This window comes from Schistocerca americana, chromosome 11, assembly GCF_021461395.2.
Source record: "Schistocerca americana isolate TAMUIC-IGC-003095 chromosome 11, iqSchAmer2.1, whole genome shotgun sequence".
NCBI classification, from domain to species: Eukaryota; Metazoa; Arthropoda; class Insecta; order Orthoptera; family Acrididae; genus Schistocerca; species Schistocerca americana.
The window spans coordinates 147,706,656-147,733,938 of record NC_060129.1 but is presented as its reverse complement, the minus strand read 5'-3'; the positions used below and the strand labels follow the sequence as shown (position 1 = coordinate 147,733,938).

The 27,283-nt window shown below is 40.9% G+C and overlaps 1 protein-coding gene across 2 annotated transcripts in view; it reads right to left on the bottom strand.

The window, feature by feature from the left end:
- Positions 1-8,977: 8,977 nt before the first annotated feature.
- Positions 8,978-27,283, bottom strand: part of LOC124554024 — a 74,998-nt gene continuing 56,692 nt past the window's right edge. For both annotated transcript variants that reach the window (XM_047128049.1, XM_047128050.1), the window contains exons 5-6: positions 20,499-20,710; positions 8,978-9,459 (exon numbers count right to left, since the gene is read on the bottom strand). In XM_047128049.1, coding sequence (XP_046984005.1) covers positions 9,315-9,459; positions 20,499-20,710 — 357 coding nt within the window. In that variant the 3' untranslated portion in view covers positions 8,978-9,314. The remainder of the gene's footprint in view (positions 9,460-20,498; positions 20,711-27,283) is intronic.

Sequence of the window (27,283 nt, the reverse complement as noted above, 5' to 3'; positions counted from 1 at the left end):
ACCAGTCAATGTTTTCACACTGAATGTTATTTCGGATATACATGCCTATCCCACCATCCTTGTGTATCTTTCTACAACACACGCTCACAATTTTGTAATCATGTCTCTCTTAAGTCTTGCATCCAAGTCCATTAACAATATATAAGTGCAGTTTCTGCTCTCTCCCTCTCTTAGAAATTCATCAGCATATTCTATTTTATTGGTTATGTACTGGACATTCTTTTACAGTTTTAGCCTTTTTTGTGCTGTCATTGAGTGTTTTGCCATCTTGTGTGCACCCTGAAGGCTTATTTACACTAGCTAGAACTTATTTTATTAGCAAACAGTAGTATTGTCAATCTCTAGGACAGCAAGTAAGGAAATAATGAATGTTAAAAGTACAGAGAGGTGCCCAGTTTGATCTGGATCATTACTTCTCCAAGATCAAAATGAATTTCATCCCTCTCGATAAGGCCATGAAAACCGAAAATCGATCAAAATGTATTGGAACAAAACCACCAGCAACTGACATTTGAATCTCATAAATGGACGGACATCGCCTCCCAAGATCCAACAAGCAGCTAATACTGCAATCCTGACAGCTAAAAAGTAGATGGTGTGATGAGGTGGTGGCCCAAAGAACAAATGCCTGGAAAAAGTGGAAATCGACCAAGAGACCTGCAAATTTTGATGTATTCTGTGAATTTCGAAAATATGCAGCCAGAACTTTATGAAGGGCTAAGCAATTGTATGAGAAACAGCAGTTACAACTGATTGATCAGGATTTCTGGAAAAACAATGCCTTAGACTTTTATCAGACATTCAAAAGTCGAATTTGAAAGGATACCAAGGCCCTAGTCTTTATTTTAGAGATGAAAATGGAAAGCTCAGGCTGATCAACAAAGAAAAATGCATGATCATGTCTCATCATTTTGAAAACCTACTTAATTGTGATGAACTGAAAGAAAGATTCCCTGTATGTGCCCCAATCAACCCAACTCATCTCCACCTAGTAAAGAGGAGATCAGAGAGATCACCAAAAACCGTAAGAATAATCAGGCAGCTGGAGAGGATTCAATAGTGGTGGAACTACTGAAGCTGGCAGATAATGAAACTCTAGATGTACTAGTCCAACATTTTGAGGAGATCTGGAGAACTGGGATGATACAAACTGAATGGCAATCACGTTTAATCCATCCTCTACACAAAAAAGGCAATAAAAAGAATGTCAGTAACTATAGGGGCATCTCATTAGTATTTGTTCCATATAAGATTCTCTCCAAAGCAATACAGAACAGAATAGGTCATCTTGGCCAACTGATTGGGGAATATCTAGCTGGTTTCTGAAAGGGCCGTTCTTGCCCAGAACAGATCTTTAACCGGAAAAACATCATCAGGTACAAAAAAACTGGAGGAAATAACTACGTGGTCACGTTTGTTGTTTTTCACTCACTAACAAAGTGTCAAAAATAAAATTTATGAGTGAGATCTCAGAACCCTTTACAATAAATAAGTGTAAGACAAGGAGATGGACTCCCCCAATCCTTTTCAACTGCATCTTGGAAAAGGTCATTCAAGAGTGGAGAAAGTTGTTAGCCCAAGAAGAAACATATGAAGAGCAGTTCAGACTTGGTCCTAAGAACAAAGAGGTGTACATTAACTGCTTGGCCTTTGCGGATGACCTGGCCATTTTTGCTAACAACAGAGAATCAGCGGTCAACAAGGTCAATAGGCTGTCAGAAATTGCTGAAAAAGTTGGTCTCCAGATCTCTATTCAAAAGACAAAATATATGACTAACATCTGTGATGGACCTGAATGGATGGTAACCAATCTGGGAAAAATCGGCTGAGTTAAGAATTTCAGGTATCTCAGTTAAGTCATTCAGGAGAATGGATTAGCAGAAGAAGCAATTAATGTCAGGATGAGGAAGTTAGACCAGGCATATCAACTGACAAAGAAAGCCTATAGCAAAAAGTCTATGAGTATAGGGGCCAAGTTCCAACATTATAATACAGTTGTAAAACCTGAGGGCTTATATGCGCCCGAAACTTTGACCATGAACAGAAGAGGTCAAGCTGAGCGGCTGGAATAGCGAGAGTGTAGGATATTAAGGGAAATCTTAGGTACTAGATGGGTTGATGGACAATGGCGAATGAGGGCAAATGAGGACTTGTACAGCAGGACAGAACCTTTCACAGCATCCATTAAGAAGCGACGATGGTTATTTTATGACCAACCAAAAGAATATGGAATTTCATCCAATCTAAGAAAACAAGGCTGAGATGGTTCGAAGAATGTGAAAAAGATCTTAGGCAGATTGGTATCCCAGAGAGAAATTCCTGACAGGAACAAATTTAGAAGATTGGTGGACAACTACCGAGGTTTTAAAATGGCATCAACATCCAAAAGACGGAGAGAACCTTTGAAGAGCAAAAACAGGCGCTTCTTGGTGGGCTCAGAAGATACTGGCAGGAAGACAAAGCTGGAACAAGAACAAGACCTGTACACTAAAATGAAATTGGTTGTTACCACAGTCCATAGAGGCTCAACTCAAGACGGATACTGCCTAAGCAGCTGACACTACTCTGCTTACATTTTCTGCCCTCAGCAGCCACACAATGTAACTTGCCCCTCCTCCAAGAGCCACCACTTTGCATATCTTACCAGTTTTCTACGTTCTCTCAGGATGCGTGACACACAACCACTGGATAATGGCACTGGGAGCAAAAACTGGTCATTGTATTTACCATTAAGGTAAACTGCAACTGGTGCTGTTACTTTATTCCAAATTAATTTTTTTTTAATGAAAACTGCTGCATAATTCTTATCTTTGTCCTCAGCTTTGATTTTTCCTTGTAAAAACAATCTTTTCTGACCTAACAATGCTTACCTTTCTCTGCTTGCCAGTTTGAAGTGAGGTAGTTCAGCTCACTTCTTTAATAAAAATAGCTATGTAATATCCTGTAGCAATCAACACAGCAGCAGAATCACTCTAGATCCAAAATGGCTGCTGGTATCTTGGCCACACTTTGCTTATTTAGTGCTGCACTCAGCTCCATACACCCAGAAACTTCACTTACCTCCACTGGTATCTCAGTTACTTTCTTTATAATTAGCAGACAAAATTGAAACCTCTTACATTCAAACCCATTAAGCAGCTGCATCATTGGTCCACAGGTTCCTTTAAAAAGATGCAATTGTCATACTTATCAAAAGAACTTCTGTCTCTAAGCCACAGTTATACCGGGGGAGGGGGTGGCAGCAAGTATTAATTAATTTCTGGGACAAACAGTTCTTTAAACTATTACCACTGGAAATATTACACACACACACACACACACACACACACACACACACACACACACACACGCACTCACTCACTCTGTTTGGCCGAATGAAGAATGCTCTCCATGGGAAGCATTACGTCGATGATTGAGAGGTTATTGATGCAGCAAGATGTTGGATCTGAATCTGACTGGTACCATGCAGGAATACAGGCGCTCTCAGTAAGGCTGTCATGTTGAATGGAGATTACGTTCAAAAATAGGATTTTGTAGCTAAACAAATGGACAATACTATAGTCTACTGAAATACTACATTAACAAACCTGCTTTCAGAAGGAAAAAAAAAGTGTTGTGTTACTAGCTGCTTTGCTTTTTGGCCATTAAATGCCCAGCAATTACTGTTCAATTCTTGAAGCGACATAGTTTTTTTGCGAATACAACCCTCACTTACATAGTTTCCCACTTCACAGTTTTCAATGTGTTCTCTGCTTCTGCAATATTACGATTGATAATGGGAACTTGAAACCATAACTAACAAATTAACATGTGGTAACACTTTACTTCTAACGTGTTACTGGTTTGTCGCAGACTCATATTGCAACAACGCTATAGTATAACGGGACCTATTTTGGAGGCAGAGCAATATCGACCTTATTACAATTAATCCATGCACCCCAGTTTCTTGTCCTTGAACTCGGAAAAAAAAGAATGTGCAGATTATTCGTGTACATACAGTACGTTTCACAATTCCTATTATGGGCTTCTAGCAGTTGGAGAGAGGACTTGGTAGATTAAGTTTTGATGAGGAATCCTTGTCTGTGTACTCAAAACAGTGCTCGTGCCACAGCTCCTGTAGAGTGCATACATCAGAGCTCACTGTCTCTGTTGTGTGCATAAAGTGAAGTGGGAGATTTGAATGTGATCTGATCTTCAGTCTTATGTTACATGCAAATGGTACATTTCTGGTCATTTTCTCTGAGAATACTTGTGTGTCTGTAATCAAAGCATATATTTTGTTTACACATGGTGTTTTACTGATACTGGTAGAAACAAAGGGGCAAGTAGAGGGCAATGAAAGAAGCAAATCTTAGTAATACATTGTATGTAAAAGTGTTGACATGCCAGTGTTACAACACTGTTAATGTCCAAAGCTTCATTTATTTTCAAACACCACAATTAAGGCATAAATTATAAAACAATACACTGCCCTTGTTTGACTTTCATCATCAGTCGAGATATCTAAGTACCAGTAAACAGCTTTTCAACAACCCCCACTAAAAAGGAACTAGGCAAATCTCACGTACTGGCAAAGGGAACATTGAGCATTGTCGAGGGTGGTTCCAGCTAGCACAACAACTGTATATAAAAAGAACGGCTGCAACAGTCGAGCGGCTCCTTCCTTGTAAGCCACAAATTTCTGTCGTAAGTGCTAAGTGATGCTTGAAGTGTTGCAGAGGGTGATTCCACTGGACAACAGACGAGTGAAAATGAGCGATTTGGAGAAATGAATCACACTTAAGCCGGTGGCAGTCCAAAGGAAGGGTGTAAGTTTGGTGAATGCCTGGAGAATGTTACCACACATTGTGTGTTATGCCAGCAGTGAAGTATGGAGAAAATGGTCTTGTAGTACAACTGCGTTTCTCGTGGTGAGGGTGTGGTCCCCTTATCGTGCTTAAGAAAACTCTAAATGCAGGATGTTGTTGTTGTCTTCAGTCCTGAGACTGGTTTGATGCAGCTCTCCATGCTACTCTATCCTGTGCAAGCTGCTTCATCTCCCAGTACCTACCACAACCTACATCCTACATCCTTCTGAATCTGCTTAGTGTATTCATCTCTTGGTCTCCCTCTACAATTTTTACCCTCCACACTGCCCTCCAGTACTAAATTGGTGATCCCTTGATGCCTCAGAACATGTCCTACCAACCAATCCCTTCTTCTAGTCAAGTTGTGCCACAAACTTTTCTCCCCAATCCTATTCAATACTTCCTCATTAGTTATGTGATCTACTCATCAAATCCTCAGCATTCTTCTGTAGCACCACATTTCGAAAGCTTCTATTCTCTTCCTGTACAAACTATTTATCGTCCATGTTTCACTTCCATACATGGCTACACTCCATACAAATACTTTCAAAAATGACTTCCTGACACTTAAATCTATACTCGATGTTAACAAATTTCTCTTCTTCAGAAACAGTTTCCTTGCCATTGCCAGTCTACATTTTATATCCTCTCTACTTCGACCGTCGTCAGTTATTTTGCTCCCCAAATAGCAAAACTCCTTTACTACTTTAAGTGTCTCATTTCCTAATCTAATACCCTCAGCATCACCCGACTTAATTCAACTACATTCCATTATCCTCATTTTGCTTTAGTTGATGTTCATCTTATATCCTCCTTTCAAGATACTATCCATTCCGTTCAACTGCTCTTCCAAGTCCTTTGCTGTCTCCGACAGAATTACAATGTCATCAGCGAACCTCAAAGTTTTTATTTCTTCTCCATGGATTTTAATACCTACTCCGAATTTTTCTTTTGTTTCCTTTACTGCTTGCTCAAATACAGATTGAATAACATCGGGGAGAGGCTACAACCCTGTCTTACTCCCTTCTGCTTCCCTTTCATGTCCCTCGACTCTTATAACTGCCATCTGGTTTCTGTACTAATTGTAAATAGCCTTTCGATCCCTGTATTTTACCCCTGCTACCTTTAGAATTTTAAAGAGAGTATTCCAGTCAACGTTGTCAAAAGCTTTCTCTAAGTCTACAAATGCTAGAAACGTAGGTTTGCCTTTCCTTAATCTTTCTTCTAAGATAAGTCGTAAGGTCAGTATTGCCTCACGTGTTCCAACATTTCTACGGAATCCAAACTGATCTTCCCCGAGGTCGGCTTCTACCAGTTTTTCCATTCGTCTGTAAATAATTCATGTTAGTATTTTGCAGCTGTGGCTTATTAAACTGATAGTTCGGTAATTTTCACATCTGTCAACACCTGCTTTCTTTGGGATTGGAATTATTATATGCAGGCTACAAATACATTTTACACCTCTGTGCACTGTATACAGTAGAGAACCATCTTGAGATGGTGACTGACTGTATAAGCAATCTGTCATGAAGCACTGTTCACGAGGCAATTTCTGGACAATAACACTCTTGAAATGGATTGACTTACCCAGTGTCACAACGTGAACCTAATGTAATACCACTGCAATGGGTTAGACACAGCATCCGACACATTTATCTCTATAATATCCGGATGTCGAGCTTCAACTGTCGAGTGTATCAGTCAAAGATGATTGATTGTATTTTGTTTCTTGCTAAACTGCAACATGAGCGACACAAAACATCATGAGAATGGAAAATGAAAACGCTCTTTGATTAAAATACATCTATTATATTGCATATTAATATAAAATTCTAAGCAAGAAATAAATGAAATCTTTATCACGTACAGTTGGATGGGAATTTTTTTCACACTCCGAAGTTTGCTGTCTGATCTCAGAGTTCTACATCCGGGGAGTATAGAGATCACTGATCTATCGTCACCATCTTCCCCAGTTTCAGGTCTTAGGAGACAATGGGCAGCCATTCCTCAACAACATTCAGACACATTATTAAAATTGTCCCAAACAGAATTCAAACTGTCATAAAGGCAAAGGATGGAAATTCGCACTAATAGGTGTCCGAATACTTTTGATCAGAATGTGTGCAGCGTGTGTCACATCTGAAGGCAGTCCACATTTGAAATGCTGCTCGTCACCTACTACCGACCCCAAGCAGTCACTGAGGATTTCTCCGAAAACTGTTCCGTCAACGGCACCAGACTGCGAAAAACATGCTCCTCGAGACTGACACAGCTGAACTCCAAGGGTGGTGTACTACAGTAATGAATGCGAGAAGATAGATTGTACAACCTCCTACGTGTCTGCAGAGTTACACACTCGAGGCCATCAACATACGTTCGAAAAACATCTGAAGGTGTTGTATGTGTGTTTGCTCTCGGCCCATGGTGATGAAGGAAGCAATATTGGGTTTAATGCCCCGTCAACACTGAGACCATTAGAGGCGGCGCACGAGCTTGGATTGTGTCAAGGATGAGGTAAGAAATCAGGACCGATTTAGGTAAATCTGGATGGCTGGAAGCGGGTTTGAGCCTTCATCCTCCTGAAAGCAAGTCCACTGTGCTAATCCCTGCACCACTTCACCCGGTTGTGGATAAGGCCACATCATCTGTGTATTCAAACGGAATCAAAAACATAGAAAATAGACAGTGCGTAATAATAATGTAGATATACATGGGGTACAAACAACTTATTTTATTTCTTTACCATTAACGAATCCTACAGTAGAGCAGGTAATTTTTTTCCGGACATCTAATACACAGTTGTGGTGAGACAGAGAGAATTTCATAATCATTCTGTGTCTTAACACAGGAGAAGCTGAAGCAGATAATGGCACCACTAATAACTTTGATTCAGTTTTGACACGTAACTGAGATAATGAGTTTCCGATCTTCTGTTTCACCCTCTCCATATAACAATAGGATCAATACATACTGTAAAAATTGTGTATGTTTTTTCCATATCTCCTAAATCATTTGACCGATTTCAATGAAACTTACCACACACGTCCCTTACTTTCAGGCAACAATCGCTATGAGGGTAAGAACCCCACCTGTCGTAGTTCAGGAGATAGCATGTAAAACAATGAGATGTGTGAATAATTGCAGCAACATGTATGGCATTTCAGTTCATTATAACTAACCAGCTGGAATAATTTCTATAAAATCTGGTAGTGAGACAGCTTGAAACCTGAGGAAGTATGTTCGAGGAATGTTATGTCTGAACTTTATCATACTTGTGAAAATGCTTTTATTAGTTGATGCTATATGATACAATGCTACATGATACAGTGCAAAGTAAGGAATACAAAGCTTATAAAATCTTTAATGTGTTTAACCCATACTGCCACACTATTTGTTACACAATGTACAGCTATGCACTCTCTCCAGTATTTGAGAAGAAGCGCATTTAGTGACGTGCAACAAACTTCCCACACAATATCAAACCTTTATATAAAATTTCTCCTTTACACCCCCCACAAGGCAATGAAAGGGAGGGGGGGGGGGGGGGGAGAAAAAGGTTTATCACTCACTACATTTTTGCTGTTTATGCAGTGAAACTAAAAATTCATGACATTTAAATTTATTACTTCTTTACAGCCAACTCTGTTCGTAACACATTTAGCAGACTGTGTCCACATATGCTACTCAATGTTCCTACAAAATTATATCACTGTACAACACACAACAGTGGAGAGAGAGAGAGAGGGAGAGAGAGAGAGAGAGAGAGAGAGAGAGAGAGAGAGAGAGAGAGAGAGAGAGAGAGGGAGAGGGAGAGGGAGAGGGAGAGGGAGAGGGAGAGGGAGAGGGAGAGGGAGAGGGAGAGAGAGAGAGAGAGAGATGGACTACTCTAATTCTTATGGAGTTTCCAGAGATCACAAGGGCACTCAGAAAATTAAGTTAATTGCTCTTAAAAAAAAAAAAAAAAAAAAATTGGCATTGATTTGCAGTGCATTATTATTTGCTGCATGGGAATTAAGAGGTTGTTCATTGTTTTAGCTGTACTCAGCTGAAGACTTGGGCCATTTTTAGTATTTATTGTGTTTATTTTCACTGTTTCTTGGTAAAGTATTTTCATTGGCATACACAAGAACTGCTGTTAGTAATTTTTTAATTAATTTCTAATGGTGCTTTTTTCCACTGGTAAAAACAAGTTCAGGTTACAGCACACACAAATAATGAACTTTGATTTAAATACTCGCATATGAACACTAATAAATTAAAAGCAATAAATTCTCAAGTGTATTAATTAATTCAAAAATAATAAAATAAACAACAACTGTTTGCGAAAAAAATTGGAATGGATTTGCAGTGCATTATTATTTGCTGCATGGGAGATAAAGAGGTGTTCATTGTTTTAGCTGTATTCAGCTGAAGACTGCCATTTAATATTTATTTATTGCGTTTGAATCCAAAAGTGAGTGCAGGCCATCACTGCTGCAAGAGGTCCCGCATGTAGGAGAGCAATGCGTTGGGGCGCCCCTGCCTCTCCAGCAAGTCATTTGTTATTGACTTCCAGAAGAAATCCAGGTGGACGAGCTGACACTTGATGATGTTGCTGTCCATTACCGACATTCTGAAAATGAAATATTTGCACATGTTATCCAATACTTTTTCCAAACATCTATTGAAGCTATCAATTTACATGATCTTTTCCCTATTTGCCCGTAACAGGTAATAACACATTTTTCTGTTTACACAATGTGACACTTTTATTATATTTAGAGACTGATTACCTTTTTCAGTTCATATAATAATAATAACAGCCTGATTGCTGAGTGGGGGCTACAAATACAAAGTTCTGCGTGTCAGTCCTAAACCATTCCTAGGTTTTCTCTGTCACTTATTTCTTTCACCTGTTCCGGTGTTTGTTAACCCTCGAGCAGGCATGGGACACACACACACACACACACACACACACACACACACACACACACAAACTTTAGCTATCTTTATGTTACCAAGATAAACATGTACGAACAAAATCACAGTTTAATCTTAGTTTAGTTAAATAGTGAATAACTTACATGAGCTAAGTCACTGTTTAATTAAACAACAATAAAATTAACTTACATTATCTCACTCTGTTGCCATGTACAAGTGTTACCTCTCAGCAGTGACCCACTTGAAGGATTTAACAGTGCAGTTGCATCAGATTCCAGCCATCTACTTATTTGATTACTAATTATCTTGTAGACAACTGCCTCATTGTAAGATTGTGCTGCTAGATGGGAGTCCGGTTCATTTTCTTGCAGGAGCACAAGTTTCTCACCTAGTTCACCGTTTATTGTATATTACTGCTGCGCACTTGGACATATGACAGCACAACTTAGCACTTTCTTAACTGAAGCAATGATGAAAGAAAAGGTATTGGCTTGCAACTGTAAAACAACAATGGAATGATACAAGAAAATGTTTGTGGATGGCGCACTTTATATAGGCACACCTGCTTGAGGGTTAAAATGAGGTCAGCCATAATTTGGAGTCCACATTAAACTGTAGGGCTCCCTCGAGTAGCTGGGAAGTCAGTTCAGAGAGCGAAAGAAGGCAATATGACAACGCTTATAAAAGCACTATAGTGTCAACTTCATATTGGCAGTTTTACTACTACTACTACTACTACTACTACCACTACTACAGTGATTTGAAAGTAAGTTCCATTTGGCTGTAAACAAAAACTTGCATGGAAAGGGATATACATATATACACACACACCTTGAAACTACAGCTTTCTGCTATTTTTCAACAAAGTCACCATTTAAATTTCAGCATTAGTCACTGCATTTCACTAATTTACAAATTGTCATTCACAAAATTCTGCCACTTGGGTGCCTTTCCAAGTTTGCTGTCATTGGCGAAGTTCTGCGATGCGTGCCACATAATGTGACCGAAGAGACGAAATCGTTTGGCACAAAGTCTGGGCTGTGTGGCAATGATCAAAAATGTCCCATTTGAATTGTTTCAAAATCCCTATGGAGTTCTTTGAGCACTGTGGGGACAAGCATTGTCATGCAAAAACGTAACACCATATGTCAGTGTACAGTGACTTTTATTCTGAATGGCTTGCTGAAGTGTCTTCAAAGTTTCACAGTATACAACTGAAGCAATCATCATTCCACACACCCTCGGCATCCCAAAAAGCATAGCCGTCATAGTATACCTCAATGACAAAGCTTAGCAAACTTACTTTGGCTTGCGCGGAGAATCTGTATCCCCCCATGTCATCAACTGCTGTTCCGTTCCGGCACTTACGTATGCCACCCAGTCATCCTTTACAATTCTCTTCAAAAAATCTCCTTCTGTGTTGTACCATGAAAGGAAGTCCAAGATAAAGCCCATTCATTTGGTTTTGCGAACTTCTATGAGAAATTTCAGTAGCCACCGAGTACAGAACTTTCGATAGCCAAAGTTACTGGGGACAACCCTGTACAAACAATATGATAAATTTGCAGGAATTGTTCATACAATTCAGAGATGGTGAATCTTTGATTTTCACGAATTGTTATAAATTTTCTTGAAAAGATCATTTCTCACAACAGAAGACCTACCTCTCCTCTCTTCATCCGTTCATCCGGTAAGTTTGTTCTACCACAAAATAAAAAAAAAAGTCTGTCCCACTGCCACTCAGCACCTTCACTCATTCGTCTGGACCATATACAGTTCACGGCTGATGAATGTCTGCTACTGTAACATCTTGCACTGAAACAAATCTGATTACTGTTCATACTGCGCAGGATTTATTATTACAGTGCTTGTATTTTGAGGTTATAACAAGCTAATCCACGTAAGACAGAGGTTCATAGTTTCACAGCTGGACACTTCCTGAATCAAAGAACATGCAGATGTGATGATGGTAGCACTCTCGCACAAATACTAGTGCCACGTTAGAATGACAGTTACTTTCTGAAATGGCCTCATACAACAAAACAACCACGACAACTATACCGGTTACCTATAAAATCTCACCAAAAGCACTATTTATTTCGGCAGAATGACAACTCTCCAATTAATGAGTATCGATATGATTTTAGAAGACACAGATTACATCCAGAGCAGATTCTCAACTTAAGTCAACATAATGTATCTGAAAAGAAACCCTAAAAATTATTAAATCACTTTTACTCACTTCAGAAAAGCCTGTGACTCAGTCAGTATGAAGCTGCTGTTTGAAATTCTGATGAACTGGGTTTAGACAGTGTAACCACTGCTCTAATTAAGCAAACACTAAAAGACACCCATTCTAAAGTAAAATTTAAAGGTGAAACTTCTAGAGGTTTTGAGATCGAAATTGGACTGACGGGCAGATGGTCTCTCCTCACTGTTCTGAAACTATTTTCCGGAAAAAGTATAAGAGAATGGGGAATGTCATTAAGAGAAAGCCAAATTAATGAGGGAGTTAGATTAGGTTACGAAAGGAACAGCTTACAAATAAACTATCTAGCATTCGCAGATGACCTAGATATTTTCCAAACTTAATGAAAACAACCATTAGACAGATAGAACTACTGAAAAAGTAGGCTTACGGAGCTCCTTCAAGAAAGACTGATCTATGACAAACATTAAGGCTGCCTCCATGATGGTGAAAACTAAATATGTAAAAACTGGGAGAAGTAACTGAACAAGAGATTTTGAAGAAAGAACCCATTGAAGCAAAAGTTCATAAGAGGGAAACAGCGTACTACCTCAGTACACTTGTGTGTAACAAGAAAGCAGTGTACCTCAATGCAAAACTTAACAAATTGTAGTCGGGCCACAGGGACTGCTGCAACCCCTTATAAGTCTTACATTTTTGCACCTTTTTTGCATGGCTCCTGACCAAAAGATAATCTCAACATTTGTTTAAAGTTTTTTGAAAGATATCACATACTAACAGAATCATTATATTTTGAAAACTGGAAAATTCAGAAGTAGGAAAAAAGTTTGTAATTGCAATAAATCAGAATTTATTATAAAATAAATGTAGAAAACTATTTCATTGAATTTACACAATTTTTTTCATTGAGCAAAATTTGTCTGTGTGGTACTGCTTGAAACAGTCAGGTAGACAATCCTACACTACATTCTTCACACCACCATCTGGTCTCCCTGGAAGTTATCTTATTTTGCCTCCACAATTTGGAAATTGTTGCTGCTGCATAGTGGTTCATTTCTGTTTCTGTTTATGACATTTGCGTCAATTAAGACACTTCAACAGTCAAATTCAGTGTTTTTGACGTTCGAAGGTGCCAAGACATCACTTAAGCCTTCGAAGAGCGTTAACTGATGTTGATCATCATCATTTACTCACACAACAACATTGCTTTGTGACTCCTGCTGTTGTTGTATTCTGCCTCTGCCTTGTTGAATGGGAGCTTCACACTCTTCTAATACATCTGATGGCCCATTTTCATTTTCGTAGCACTCATTACCTTCCAAATAACTGATATGAGTCAGTGAAACTGCCAATAATGTAATTGTGATTCCTAAACACAATGACTGAGCATTATAATTACCATCTATTCCAGAAGAACGATTTTCAGTTTCAAACCCATCACCACCATCAATTTCAGATCCAGATTCTTCGATCAGCCTCAGAATTCCCTCTTCAGTCAAACTGTCCCCCATTTTACAACAAACGTTTGTGTTAAAGAGAACTACAGAAGCACACTGCAACAACGAATGCGCGGAATTGTTTTGGTGCCTTTTTTGAGTCACATAGTGCTTACAGGAGGCAGAAACACCATCTAGCAGTCGTCCGATGTACTGCAAGTACAAAAAACTCGATTCCAGACGTCATCGCACAGATATAATGTGCAGCAACCTGCAATAAAACTCAAGGAGGCAGCACTCGGAAATTCTCCGAGTGCCAACTGTTAGAGCATTAAATGTGCGCTCATAGTTTCTAAGGGCAGTGACCGGAATATTTTAACACTTTAATGATTCGCCCATACACACTTTATGCAGCAGAATATTTAACTCTGAACAAAAAGGTGACACTGGAAGCACTAGAAACCACTGAAAGAAAATAATATATAAAATTTTGGGAGTTTATAACTACACAACAGATGACATAAGTGAGCGTTATAAACACAGTGAAAAAAATTAAAGACGTGATTAGGAAAAGAAGAATGGTTTTCTATGGCCACATCGAAATAATGAATCCCAACAGACTGACAATAAGACTTCACTTATTTTGGTAAATTAAAGATGGAAAAGACATTGGAAGACACATAAGCAAACCCCGTTTCTCTCCATGACTGCCACTCAGAAAGAAACTGCAAGATTCCAAAGGTCGCCATGAAAAACCCAAGAGAACATTGGAGCCACTTGGACAGAAAAGGTATGAGAGAAATATCAAGAAATAATGAGAGAAATGTGCAAGAAAACAAAGAAGAAACAAAATAAATTTAGTCCATAGCAGCTCATATGTAGAAAAAGAAGAAGAAATAAAATGGCACAAGAGGCCAAGGCAGATGACCTGAACCACTTGGCCTTTATCAAAGCTAAAATTCTGCAGAGAAAGGCATAAGGTCTAAAGCCATCTTCCCTATAACAGATACTTATCACAGTAGAGTGAGATTTACATATGGTTCCTAAGGGTCCATGTTGAAACTGACAATGGTTTTGCAATAAGTCCACGAATTTTAAACTGTAAAATTATTACTCACCAGTTCTGAACTGGCCTCAGTAAGACTCTAGCCACAGCACCACCTACACTATCTGTTTGATATTTTTATTTTCTAAATAAGCCAAACTGTTTTACAAAACTTTATTTGAAACTTTCTGGCAGATTAAAACTGTGTGCCAGGCCATGACTAACTCAGGACCTTTGCCTTCATGGGCAAGTGCTCTACCATCTGAGCTATCCAAGCACAACTCACGACCCATCCTGACAGCTTTACTTCCACCAGTACTTCGAGGAGACGAGGAAGCTGTTCGAAACGAGGACACCTGCACGATTGGCTGATACTACCTCCTAACATTAGCAGATATAACCTTGCTATGTTGGTACTGTGAACGGCTGAAATAAAGGGAAAACGACAGCTGTTATATTTCCTGAGTACATGAAACTCCACTGCACAATTTTAACTGATGGCATCATCATCTCGGGTATTCCAGAGGTAAAATATTTTCCCATTTAGATCTTTCAAGAGCATGTTATCAAGAAAAACAGATATGGTACTCCACGGGTTGGAGCTTGAAATATTAGGCCCCCTAATTAGGTAAGTTGATTTGTGAATTTAAAGGGTAATAGGTAGGTCGAAGTTAGATACAGTAGAAATTTGATAGTAGGACAACAAAGAAGGAAAAATGGAACACAGACAGAAAAAAAAAAAAAAAGAGTAAGTCGCCAGACAGAATTCTGTACAGGGCAAATCAAACTTTACACTGCAAAACATTTTGATGAGTAGATGTGGACTGATGATAATTTACTGGTTATGACTGGAGAATAAAAGTGAAGAAATTGGAGAAAGGTACGAAATTAAGGAGATACACCTGAATAAACTGAAAGAAACAGAGGTTATGATGTATCTTTGGGACCTGAAATAGTCAAGGCAGAAGAGGATGAAATAGGCAGAAAGACAAGGCCACAAAGAAATGTTGGACAACCCAAAAGGTATTACTATATGTAAAGTAAAACATTTTACTTTTCCTGCTGTAGTGGGTATTGACTAAATGCTTATCTTGGCTATGATGATCCATTCACAGTGCTGTTTGCAATAGTTCAATTATATCGCTATTTTCATGTTCATTATTTGACAATTTGTTGACAACTCTGTACCCACCTGACTAGAAATCATGTTCTTCCTGCCACCACACTTCAATTCTTGTTATTACCAACTTCAATTTCTATTATCTTTTTACATTCTCTGACCTACTTAAATGATCAAAGTCTCTAATATCCGCAGTACAGCCCACATAACCCCTCACCCCCAAATGACAACATTCTTCTTCATAGCAGTACCTGCCTGGAAATCCAAATGGGGGACTCCTTTACCTCCTGGATATTTTATCCAGCGGGATACCATCATCATCATCAAGCTGTACAGTGGAGCTGCATGTCATCAGAAAATATAATGACTGTAGTTTCCCCTTCCCTTGAGTCACTCACAGTACAAACATAGCAAGACTACCCTCGCTAATGCTACAAGAGAAGATTGGGCAATCATGACTTGCCTCTGCAAACACTGAAAAGGCTCTTTTGAGATACCACATACCAGCATTAAAAATGAAGTTTGTGTAAATGAAATAGCCACATATCTTGCCAACACGACTCAAGGATCTTTGATTTCTTATATACAACCTAACCGAAAGCATGTGAACACACATTGTTGTTGTGGTCTTCAGTCCTGAGACTGGTTTGATGCAGCTCTCCATGCTATTCTATCCTGTGCAAGCTTCTTCATCTCCCAGTACCTACTGCAAACTACATCCTTCTGAATCTGCTTAGTGTATTCATCTCTTGGTCTCTCTCTAGTATTTTTACCCTCCGCACTGCCCTCCAATACTAAATTGGTGATCCCTTGATGCCTCAGAACACGTCCTACCAAGCGATCCCTTCTTCTAGTCAAGTTGTGCAACAGACTTCTCTTCTCCCCAATCCTATTCAATACCTCCTCATTAGTTATATGATCTACCCACATGTTAGTGGACGTTTAATAAGGGGTATGCCCATACTTTGCCTTTATGTCTGCTTGAACTCTACTAGGGACACTTTGAATGAGACCTCAACATGTCTGTGGTGGAATGGCAACCCGTTCTTTCTAAAGAGCTAAAAACTAGAAAAGATATTGAGTTATGTCAGATTCTAGGGTCTGGAGCAAAGACGTGTGATGTTGGATGTCAGCGTCAGGAGCAAAGGCGAAATTCTAAATTGCTCCAAAGCAGTTCCACTGGATTCAAGTCGAGACACTGGGCAGGCTAGTCCATTTCAACAATGTTACTGTCCACAAACCACTGCCTTAGAGAAGCTGTTTTATGACAGTGTAGTGACATGCTGATACAATACTCCCGGAACCATTACTGTACACAATGAGGTAAATTGTGTTCATATCACCCATATTTTATTGTCTCCATAAGTGCAATAAGGGGATCACACCCTACCCACAAAATCACACACCCATATTTTACCACCACCACCACCACCACCACCACCACCACCACCTCTGTACTATACACAATAACAGGCAACTTTTTCCAGGCATTCAAATCCTAACCCTTTCACTTTATTGTCACATAGCACGATCTGTCACTCCAAATCACTCATTTCCAGTCATTCACTGTCCAATGGCATTGATCTTTGCACTATCTCTAGCCTTACTCAGCTTCCGACAGAAAGCTGCTCAACAATTTTACTCTGTTCTTTTAATTCACTACACACAGTCATTGTGCTAGTAAGTAACAGTCGACTTGGGTTGTTTCAGAAGGGTTGAAATGCCCTAATGGACTTATTGCTGAGAAGACATCCAACTGAGGTCACTGACCTTCCTGACTGACCGTTTCTGCTGTTACTACTTCTCTACCTCCCACCTCCTTTTACATTGGCAAATCAGCTGTCCAGATACTTTTTATCAGATAGTGTACTTACTCTCCAGTATATACATTCCTTAGTCATTCTGGAGCTCTCTACTCCCTTACTCTTTCATTTCCCCTGACCTGTGAGGGCAATTGCCAGAGCATATTTTGCAGTCTGTAGTGCAGACACGGGGCATTTAAGTGTGCTCTTATTTAAATCACTGCCACCAGGGTGGTAAGCATGCCACAGAATTTCTTGAGAGTTTTTGTGGAAACAGTGAGACTGCTGACTAACAATTAGGCTACACATTAATCATTACAATACAAAACCTTTCATTGTGTGATATTTTCTGGAACTCTTCAGGGCAGACTGTTTCCAATGCCATTTCACTCAAGTTGTTTACAAAAGGGTCACTGTCATCATCATCAACATCATAGTCATTCTCATTTTCACTCAAACATTCCTCTAATAGCTCTACATCTCTTCCTCATAAAGGGCTATGTGTGAAGAGCTAGCCATTTCACACCTAGCAACTTGAATGTACTAATTGCAACCTTTACCTCAACACAACTGCTACAGTTCAACAGTGACTTAAAACAGACCATGCAGCATTCATGCCTAGCACAGTCAGATTTGAGAATGGAGCACATGAGCGCTACAAAAAATCGTGTCTAATATAGCTGAGCATCGGAGTGAAAAAACAAAATTTGCAATGCCGAGCACCACTTGCCTTCGGATTGGAAAGCCTTAAATTACAACTATAGCCTTTTGTCAAATCTATTCTGGAATTTTCTGGTATTATTTAAGGAAAACTGAGATGGAAAGGTGTAGAAAAAAGAACAATAATTACAGCTCAACTACACTTACGCAGCTAAGAGTTCGTTTATATAAAAGCCTTCAAAAGTCGAGCTTGTAACATAAAGATAATTATAAATCACCTTCTGTTTTCAAACGATCCTGCTGACATATGCTACCACTGCCAGCAGTCAGTTTACACCATAGTGCCATTTTCATTACCTCTGTAAGATTTGCAGCGAGTGTACAGGCCCAGCAGTTGCAACTCCGGTGTGTGAAAGCAAAACACAGATGAAAACTGTGACGTGTACTTTCAACATTAACAGGACTATTTGGTTCCACTCCAGTAGAAACATTACCAATAATTCTGGGAATGTATACTGTCAATATAATCATTAGGTGCAGAGCTGCACATAGTGGTTGCAGAAAGAGGGTGTCAAGGGAGTGAGGCAGATCACTGGCACTAAATCGGAAATAAGGTTCAATTAATTCAACTTGTCATCAGTCTGGTGAGGGTGTATTCAGAAGAATTACTCCCCTACATCTGGACAGAACCTTAAGTGTAATCCTTCAGGTGTTTAACTCACGAATACTGAGCTTTTGAGGCAACTAAATTTATCGATACTGGATGTCGGCTTCACCACTTAATCTAATGGCAATGCGGTGTGTGATGTCACACGTACACACACAGCAAGAGAACAGAACACTAATAATATTTCTTCTTTGTATTAGTTTTAGGATTATAGATTGTGGCGACAGCCTGAACTGAGTGTAGTTTGAGGTGGAAGCTTTTTTAATAGCTTTTGACATCACCCATACAGCCAGCCCCAGTACCACAAGAAAACGAAAATGTGTCAATCTATAGAATAATGATTGTTTCTTTTTGACCCCCGTCTTGTGTAAGTTCCTCTACAATCACTAAGTTTTGCTGCAAGTACGGACCCTATTTCCAGTAAGTTTTGCTGCAAGTACTGACCCTATTTCAAGGTCTAATTTGTCCCCTCGATTAGTCTCATCATCTACAAACACACTTCCTGCTCTGATTTTTTGTTCAGTTACCCCACGTTTCTTTTTTTTTCACCTCTGTCATGTACTGAGTGTTACCACAGCTCACTTCAGTGGAACAGCTTACTAATGCTAAAGTCACTAGAAATTAAACACTTGCTTAGCACATGAAGCCAAAGGGAATGACATGGGAGTGGCCAGCTTAAGGAAAGTACATAAAACAAGACACGTGACTTAGTAACAACAGCCATCTGGAGCACAAAGTGACAGACTTCTAGTTGTTAACGGGGTTGCCATCAAAGCCACAACTGATCACAATTAGTTCACCCACGCCTTTTGTTCAGTTCAACACTGTTACACAGCCCCAGTAAAATAACTGGTGTCTAGGGAAACCAACTTTTTAAACCTCAGTGTTACTCAACCTTTTTGCTCATTTAATGAGATCAATATCTTTTGTAATGTAGTATAAAATACATATTTCAGTAAATTTTTGTGAGATTCAGTACAAAACATGGAAAAAAACCACAATCTAAAGCTGCACTGCTTCTACACAATTCCTTTTACATTGCTCATCACCTATGAATACAAAGCTGCAACTGTCACAAATTATACTATCAGGACTTTGGTTGCATCACTTCACTGAGCATAATGGCAAGAGGCTTCACTGAGTAGCTTTAAAAAAAAAATCCAGCATCTACATACCAAGTTAAGGAGAGGGAGGTCTTACAGAACTGCTGCTCAACTCACTCCAATCAGAATATCCCCGTCATTTTGTTTCCTACATCCCTGCAGCCTTTCCATTTTAATCCTTTCCAATTCCTCCTCCTCCTCTCCCCCTCTTTTTCTCCAACTTCTTCCCTTTTTATTTCATTTTCCCCACCTCATTTTCTCCATGGCACAAAAATTACACACACACTGAAACAGTGCCCAAAACACTCATCCCAGCTGCCATTTCCTGGCTACACCACAGCATACAGCTATGGCTCCTCAGGTGTCAAGTTACTTGACACTTGCAGATGGTTATCTGTCACAATTATCATTGTTTCTACATGTAAGACATTATAAAGTCTGAAGGTAGCAGATTACAATGCCCTAAAGTGATCTCAATATAACACAGCATTTAAGATGACGACTACACTGAATGTGCAAGTAACCATGTTTGCTCTCACATTTGAATGAGTCTGACTGTCATTCACTCTGATCGCTGTATACAGTGACCGCTTCCACCGTGTTTTGCATTTTACACCTGACCGATCTCTGTCTGTGGCAGGTGCGGAGCCTCCCGAAGACAGCGTGGAGATAGGTGGCAGCCTACGTACCGGGGAAGCTCCTGCTGCAGACAGTAGATGTGACGCAGCAGCCTGCCGTAGAAGGCCGGGTCTTCGGCGTCGGCCCGAGCTGCGGAGGACGCGCAGTCTCCCAGCATTTGAAGCGACAGGTACAGCTGCCTGGGAGGCAGCTCCGAGTACGACACGGGGCCCGGCGGTAACTTGTTGAAGCACTCTGGCCGTAGACGCGTCACGTACTTCACCTGCAATGTCACATTACAATATGTATGAATCAAGTCATGCCATCTGTACGTCACCTCTCACATCCAGATGGCTGCACTGCGTACGGTCAGCAACACGTAGCGCGCTCTCTCTCTCTCTCTCTCTCTCTCTCTCTCTCTCTCTCTCTCTCTGACAGCAGTGGTGACAACTATTCACATGTACAAATCTGTGGTGTATAGGGCCCATTCTGAAGTCTGGTATGTGTGTTTCGAAGCATTAAGAAATAGAAAAATTGTACTAAAATAAAACATAAAATATTGTGCTAAAACTTCTTACATGACACACACACACACACACACACACACACACTGTACAAGCACATGACATGACAGCACATGGATTTAAGTACTTGTTAATGAGGCTAACAACGGCATATCTAACTTGGCCACTGAGACAACCCCACCACCTCCTCCCAGAGCAGCCCACTTATGGCTTATAAAAGAAACAAACTTTTAATGAATTAATGCATCACAGAAGTGACACAAAAGTTGTTGGCAAATCATTGGGATACAATACAACCTTTTTGCTTACTTTTGTAAGTTGTATCAACAAGACTATGCACAACACAACACCCCACTAGATTTACAATGGTTACATAATGCTATGGTTCAAATGGCTCAGAGCACTACAGGACTTAACATCTGAGGTCATCAGTCCCCTAGAACTTAGAACTACTTAAACCTAACTAACCTAAGGACATCACACACATCCATGCCCGAGGCAGGATTCGAACTTGCGACTGTAGTGGTCGCACGGTTCCAGACTGAAGCGCCTAGAACCGCTCAGTCACACCAGCCGGCTTACTGCTATAGTGCACTATACCTTTACGTACCCAAGCTTGGGCACGAGCATAAACGTTCTGCAGTGGCATGAACTCTACTAACTTTCACCAATTGAAAAGGGGCCAAGTTGAAGACACTTTAATAGCTCATGACGAATGTCCCCTTGAAGAACAATGTGGCACAATCTGACTTAAAAGAAGGGGGTCAGTTAGTAGGGTACATCCTGAGGCATCACCAGTTTGGTAATGTGAGGAAGGGGGAGGGGTAAAAATTGCAGAGGGAGACCAGGGCTTGACTACAGAAAGCAGGTTCACGTGGATGTAGGGTGCAATAGTTACACAGACATGAGGCAGCTTCCACAGGATATGCTAGCACGGAGAGCTGCATCGAACAACTTGTCATACGACCACTACAGTGGCACACTCACTGTTCATGTAAGAGACTGGCATGACATGTTTCAGGGATTACACAACCCAACACACAAAATTAAGTAGCTGATCTTTTAGGTCTTCGTAGCTTCTTCAGATCGTGAGAAACTGCAGTGTCACTCCCAATCTTTTGCTTGATACTAAAATGGATATCAGTTTTCCCACACAGCATTTGCCAAGACCACTTGGAACTTGTGAACACACAACAACTGCAGCAGCAACAACAACAACAACCACCACCTTGGTGGGGTTGGAAGCTCCTGCTCATTTTTTCCTGTATTTGCAAATTAAATGTGGGTTTTTAAACCTACACTTTCCACAAATCATGATGTATTTAACACACATACATACACACACACACACACACACACACACACACACACACACACACACACACACACACAAGAAGACAGTACATAAACTGTAAAGCTGAAATTGAACAGGTTGGTTTCTGTGTTTGTTTCCAACTTTAAAGTATGTCATATTCCACAAATTTGCTGGAATATTGCCCACAATTCCCAAGTTTTCATACAAAAAACCGAGCTTTAGGAAAAACCTATGTTGCTGCACTCACTAAATGCTATATTTCTCATTTGTGTGATACCGGGTGAGGGCAAAAAAAAAAAAAAAAAAAAAAAAAAAAAAAAAAAAAAAAAAAAAAAAAAAAAAAGAGCTACAAAGGCAAATAAAATTGCATGCTCCCAAGCTATGAACAGATAAAAAAAGCCAAAGTGAACAATTCAATCTTTACAATTAATGTAGTTTTAAGACATAAAATGAGACCTACTGAATATGACGTGTCTAAATGTTTCAGGAAAACAGGATTACATGGTGTTTGAATACAGCACAGTTTTAACCAAATTAACAAAATAGCAACAGCCTGAGGTATCAGAATTATGGTCACAAAACAATAACTTTAAAATGAAAACTAGGAAAGTTGTCATTTCCACTTTCCATCTTGGTCTTGCTCATATCTTTCACCACAAGGCAACTTACTAACAAACTACTACTGTAATTGTTACAATATAATGGCTAACCTGAAAATTATAATATGCCAGTGAACAGAGAAGAATTCTACCTTTAAACTGGGGTAAAGCGGCCACTCAAAGGAAAATTGAAGTTCACGACACCATGATAACTGATAGCTCGCCATGTACAAATTTTGAATCTGCATATTACATATCACACAACATACTTTTTAGTAAAAAGGAAAATAATTTACAAGAACTACTCATTTTTCTGAAGACAAATAGTTACCGCTTTTCCCTACCTAAGGAGGTAATGTGGCTAGCTAAAATTTACCATGGAAGTAGGAAAGGACAAAATACTGTTATTTCTAGATGTTCTGGTCACAAGGGATGGCAAAAACCTGGGACACAACATGTATCAAAAACTGACATCCACGGACTGGTACCTGCAGAAACTATCAAACCACCACAAGAGCCTGGAAAGAGGTATGATTTAATATGCTCTTAATACAAGCAATATGTGAGCCGCTGCACCTCAGATGTGAAATGCAACACTTGGAAAGTGTTCTGAGGAGCAATAGGTATTCCACAAATTATATTAGAAATGTAACAGAGCCAAACACTCGGCAAAGTAAGAAATCAGAAAAATAAATGTCTGAAACGGCCTTTCTGCCACATTCCCAGAGTGACGGACAGAATCGGCCGTATAGTGTGGAAACACGGCTAAAGACGAATTTCAAACCGACAAGGAAGATCGAAGAGTGTCTTATATCGGCAAAGGAGAAAAGGGACCACTTGCATTGTCGGGAATAAACCGCATACCACGCACATGTGGAACAGTTTATGTCAGAATGACTGGACGATCAAGCAACACCAGGATCAAAGAACATAAGCGACACTGCGGGTTGGGGCAGGTGGAGAAATCGGCTATGGCAGCACGCGCTGAGAGAGACCGACCACGTAATAAAATTCGCCGACACAGAAGTTCTGCGTGTAGAATGCACTATCGTACCCGCTTGTTCAGAGAAGCTGTAGAAATACAAAACAGACAAATAGCTTCAACAAGAAAGCGGAAAGTCTTCAAGTAAACGGATCCTGGCTTCCCATACTGCAGCGACGACTGTCGCAGGTAGCAAGAGGAGAACTGCACCGGAAATTACCACGGAGAAGCCCTCGCATGTCGGTGCGCCAGGTACATACAGTCTGCGGCCGCGAGCTCAGCTCCAGTTCAGCACCAGCAATGGAGGGTGAAACTTTGACAATGCCAGCCATTCCTGCTGGCGAAACGTCAGTAAAATCATCAGGCGAATATCGGCTGAAGAACTCGAGACAGAAGCCAATAGGCAGTTTGTCAAATTAAATTTCCTGAAGAATTCCCAGTTTACCAGATAAGTCACCATCTGGATATGAGACAGGGAGAGACTTTATTACCACACCTGGACCTGCCATAAAGCATAACAACCGCTGACTGCAGACAGTTGAGAAACAACCCTCACACAACAGAGGTCCACAGGCGTACTGTCGGTGCTGTTTCGGATACGCACAATATTTCCTTAAGTGACCCTGTTATCATCAGGCTCCGATGTCTCCTTCAGAAACCGTATGTTCCTTTCCGATCATTTTAATTAAAAAGTTACTGTGACTGGTCAAGTCATCTTCACCGCAAGTGAGCGAGTCAAAGGTTGAGCAAAAGATGAACTACAACTGGTATACCGGCTCGATAATTTGGACAGCCCGCCCGAAGACATGGACATAGACAACAGCCGCTAGGTGGTGCCCCTATAACCTGCGAGTGCTGCTGTCGCCGTCACTGCTCTACGTGTGGGCCACGACTTCCACGCTATCCTACTGGCACTCATGGGGGCCCTAGAAAGCCGGCAGCGCAGTGGCTCAGAAGCCAGTCCTGTTTTGACTGCACTCTTGTGTTGTTCATAGTATGCACTGTTGTTGGTTCCTGGTCTCGCTAAGTCTAGACTCTCGATCTGGTTTACTCTTCGGACTTTTACACCGACGTATATGTTCCTGGTTTTTGTCTTCGTTGTTGTCCATAGCTGTCATCCTGTGGGTTTTTGCAACTCACCGTCGATGCCCTCGGCTGGTTGCAACTGTGGTCACGTCCCAGACAGTCCTGCCCACCCTTATTTCCACTATTTAACAATACCGAGGAGGATTGGGAAACGTATTTACAGGGGCTGGAACACTGCGCCACTTTTCAGGTTTCTGATGACCATCTCCAACAATTGCTCTTCCTTTCTTGGGCTTCCCCGGAGACCTTTTTCTTACTTAAGAAATTAGCTCCCCTCCCACACCCTGTTGCACTCACTTTCGAGAAAATGTGTTCATTATTGTTGCCCTATAATTCATAACTGTTGTATGTGGTTTCATTGCACCTAGAGTTACATCAGTACTAGAAACAAGTGGACCAGTCTTATCGATAGTGGGTGACGGATATGCAAGGTCCGAGTCATCATTGCGATTTTACCTTTGCCAACCCGTCCTGCAAAACTTCATATGGCGATTCCCTGATTTGTGACAAAGCGGTTCAATTGGCTCCCAATCCAGACGTTTGCACTGAAGCCCTCAAGTTTTCTTTGACGACATACTGAAAATCGGACTCTCTTTCGAGATGGTGCAGGCAGCAAATGAACATCTTAAGACCTGCACCCAGATCGCTGCAGTTCAACTGCTGCCACAGGGACAGAATTCTCGCCAGCCATCATCCCGACGGTGGCAGCGTGATTCATTACTTTTGGATGTGCCAATGACCTCTGAGCAGATAGTGTAGCCGTGTTGGCACAACCACCAGGTCTGCCTTCTTGTCCTGATGTTTTGTGAGGCACCAATGGCAGACTATCCCAATTGTTGGGTACACTCCATTTGTGTAGCAAGGATTGACGTCTCCGAACTGTCTGCCATCAGATCAGTCTAACCCTACTTCTTACTTGTGTCTGCGGATGGTGCACGAGCTTCAGGCCACCGCTGGCCAGGACAATCCTTGCACCCACAACTCGTTTACTGATCTCTCAACTACTCGTCAGGACGTTCGTTTCCAACTAGACACAGGAGCGCCAGTTTCCCCGGTCAATCTCCCGACATTACTCGGCGTCGGTCCTGCCCTCTCGCAAGTTGGTTGCGTGTGGTGACTGCACTAGTCTCCTCAGAGGTCAATTCAGCACTACGGCCACCTACAAGAGGGTTACACAGCTGCTAATGCTGCGTGTTGTCAACAGTCATTCCTCTGGCACCATTTTCGGCCTGGATGCTGTCCCACTGTTTGGGTTCTCCATCACAAAGTTCAGGTCATCTCGGACACAGTCCCCTTCCAGGAACTTGGTGACCCTTGTGCCTCTTCCGAATCTGAGCCTGGCTTGAGGTGCGCCACCTATTTTGAGGCACATATTTCTTTACGTTTCGATGTGGTGCCCATTTCTGTCACGCACGTACTCTTTTCCAGTCTCCTTACGGACAGCCATTTAAGCTCTAATTCTATTGCCTTCACGACGTTCGGGTCATAGGACTGGTCAAAACTAGTGCTCGGGCCACACCCCCCGTCGTAGTCCAAAGTCAAATGGTTCCCTCTGGCTTTGTGGAGATTTTTTGTCAACAATCAATGACCAAGCTCTAGGAGAAACCTATCCCATACCACACGAAAAGGATCTCCTCTTGATATTAATGTTTTTCTAAAATAGACCTTGCTGAAGCTTGCTTACAGATACCACTAGATGAGAAATCGCAACATGTTGTAGTCATAAATGTGCCTTTTGGCTTATACAAATACAAGCATTTGCCTTTTGGGATCTCTTCCGCTCCAGTGATCTTCCCAAGATACCTGGAACAGTTAACCATGTCCATCCCAGCTTGTACCAATTACCTGGATGACTTAATTGTTACACATACTAGGTGCCAAGACCACCTGTGTAACCTACATACCCTCTTTACTACACTCTGGGATGCAGGGCTCAAGTACCGTCTGCACAAATGCCAGTTTTTCCGGGAACATGTGGTCTACCTGGCCCACTTGCTCCCCATAGACGGGAGTCAGCCCACTTGCCATAACGTTTCTGTTACCGACTCTCTCCCACATACCCAAAACCTCTAGGAGTTGCAGGCTTTTTTGGAGGAGTAAATTATTATTATTCTAAGTTCCTCCTGCAGGCAGCACACATTGTGCAGCCCCTCAAACATGTGAAAGAAAGACATTCCATTTCAGTGGTCAGCGGCCTGTGAGCGGGCCTTCACACAGCTGAAGCGCATGTTACTTCTGCACACTGCCTTAACCCCTCTTTCCCTCATCACACCCCCTTGTTTTGGTTGCGGATGCTTCTCCCTATGGCATTGGTGCAGAGCTGGCACATCGTAATGATGATGGTACGGAG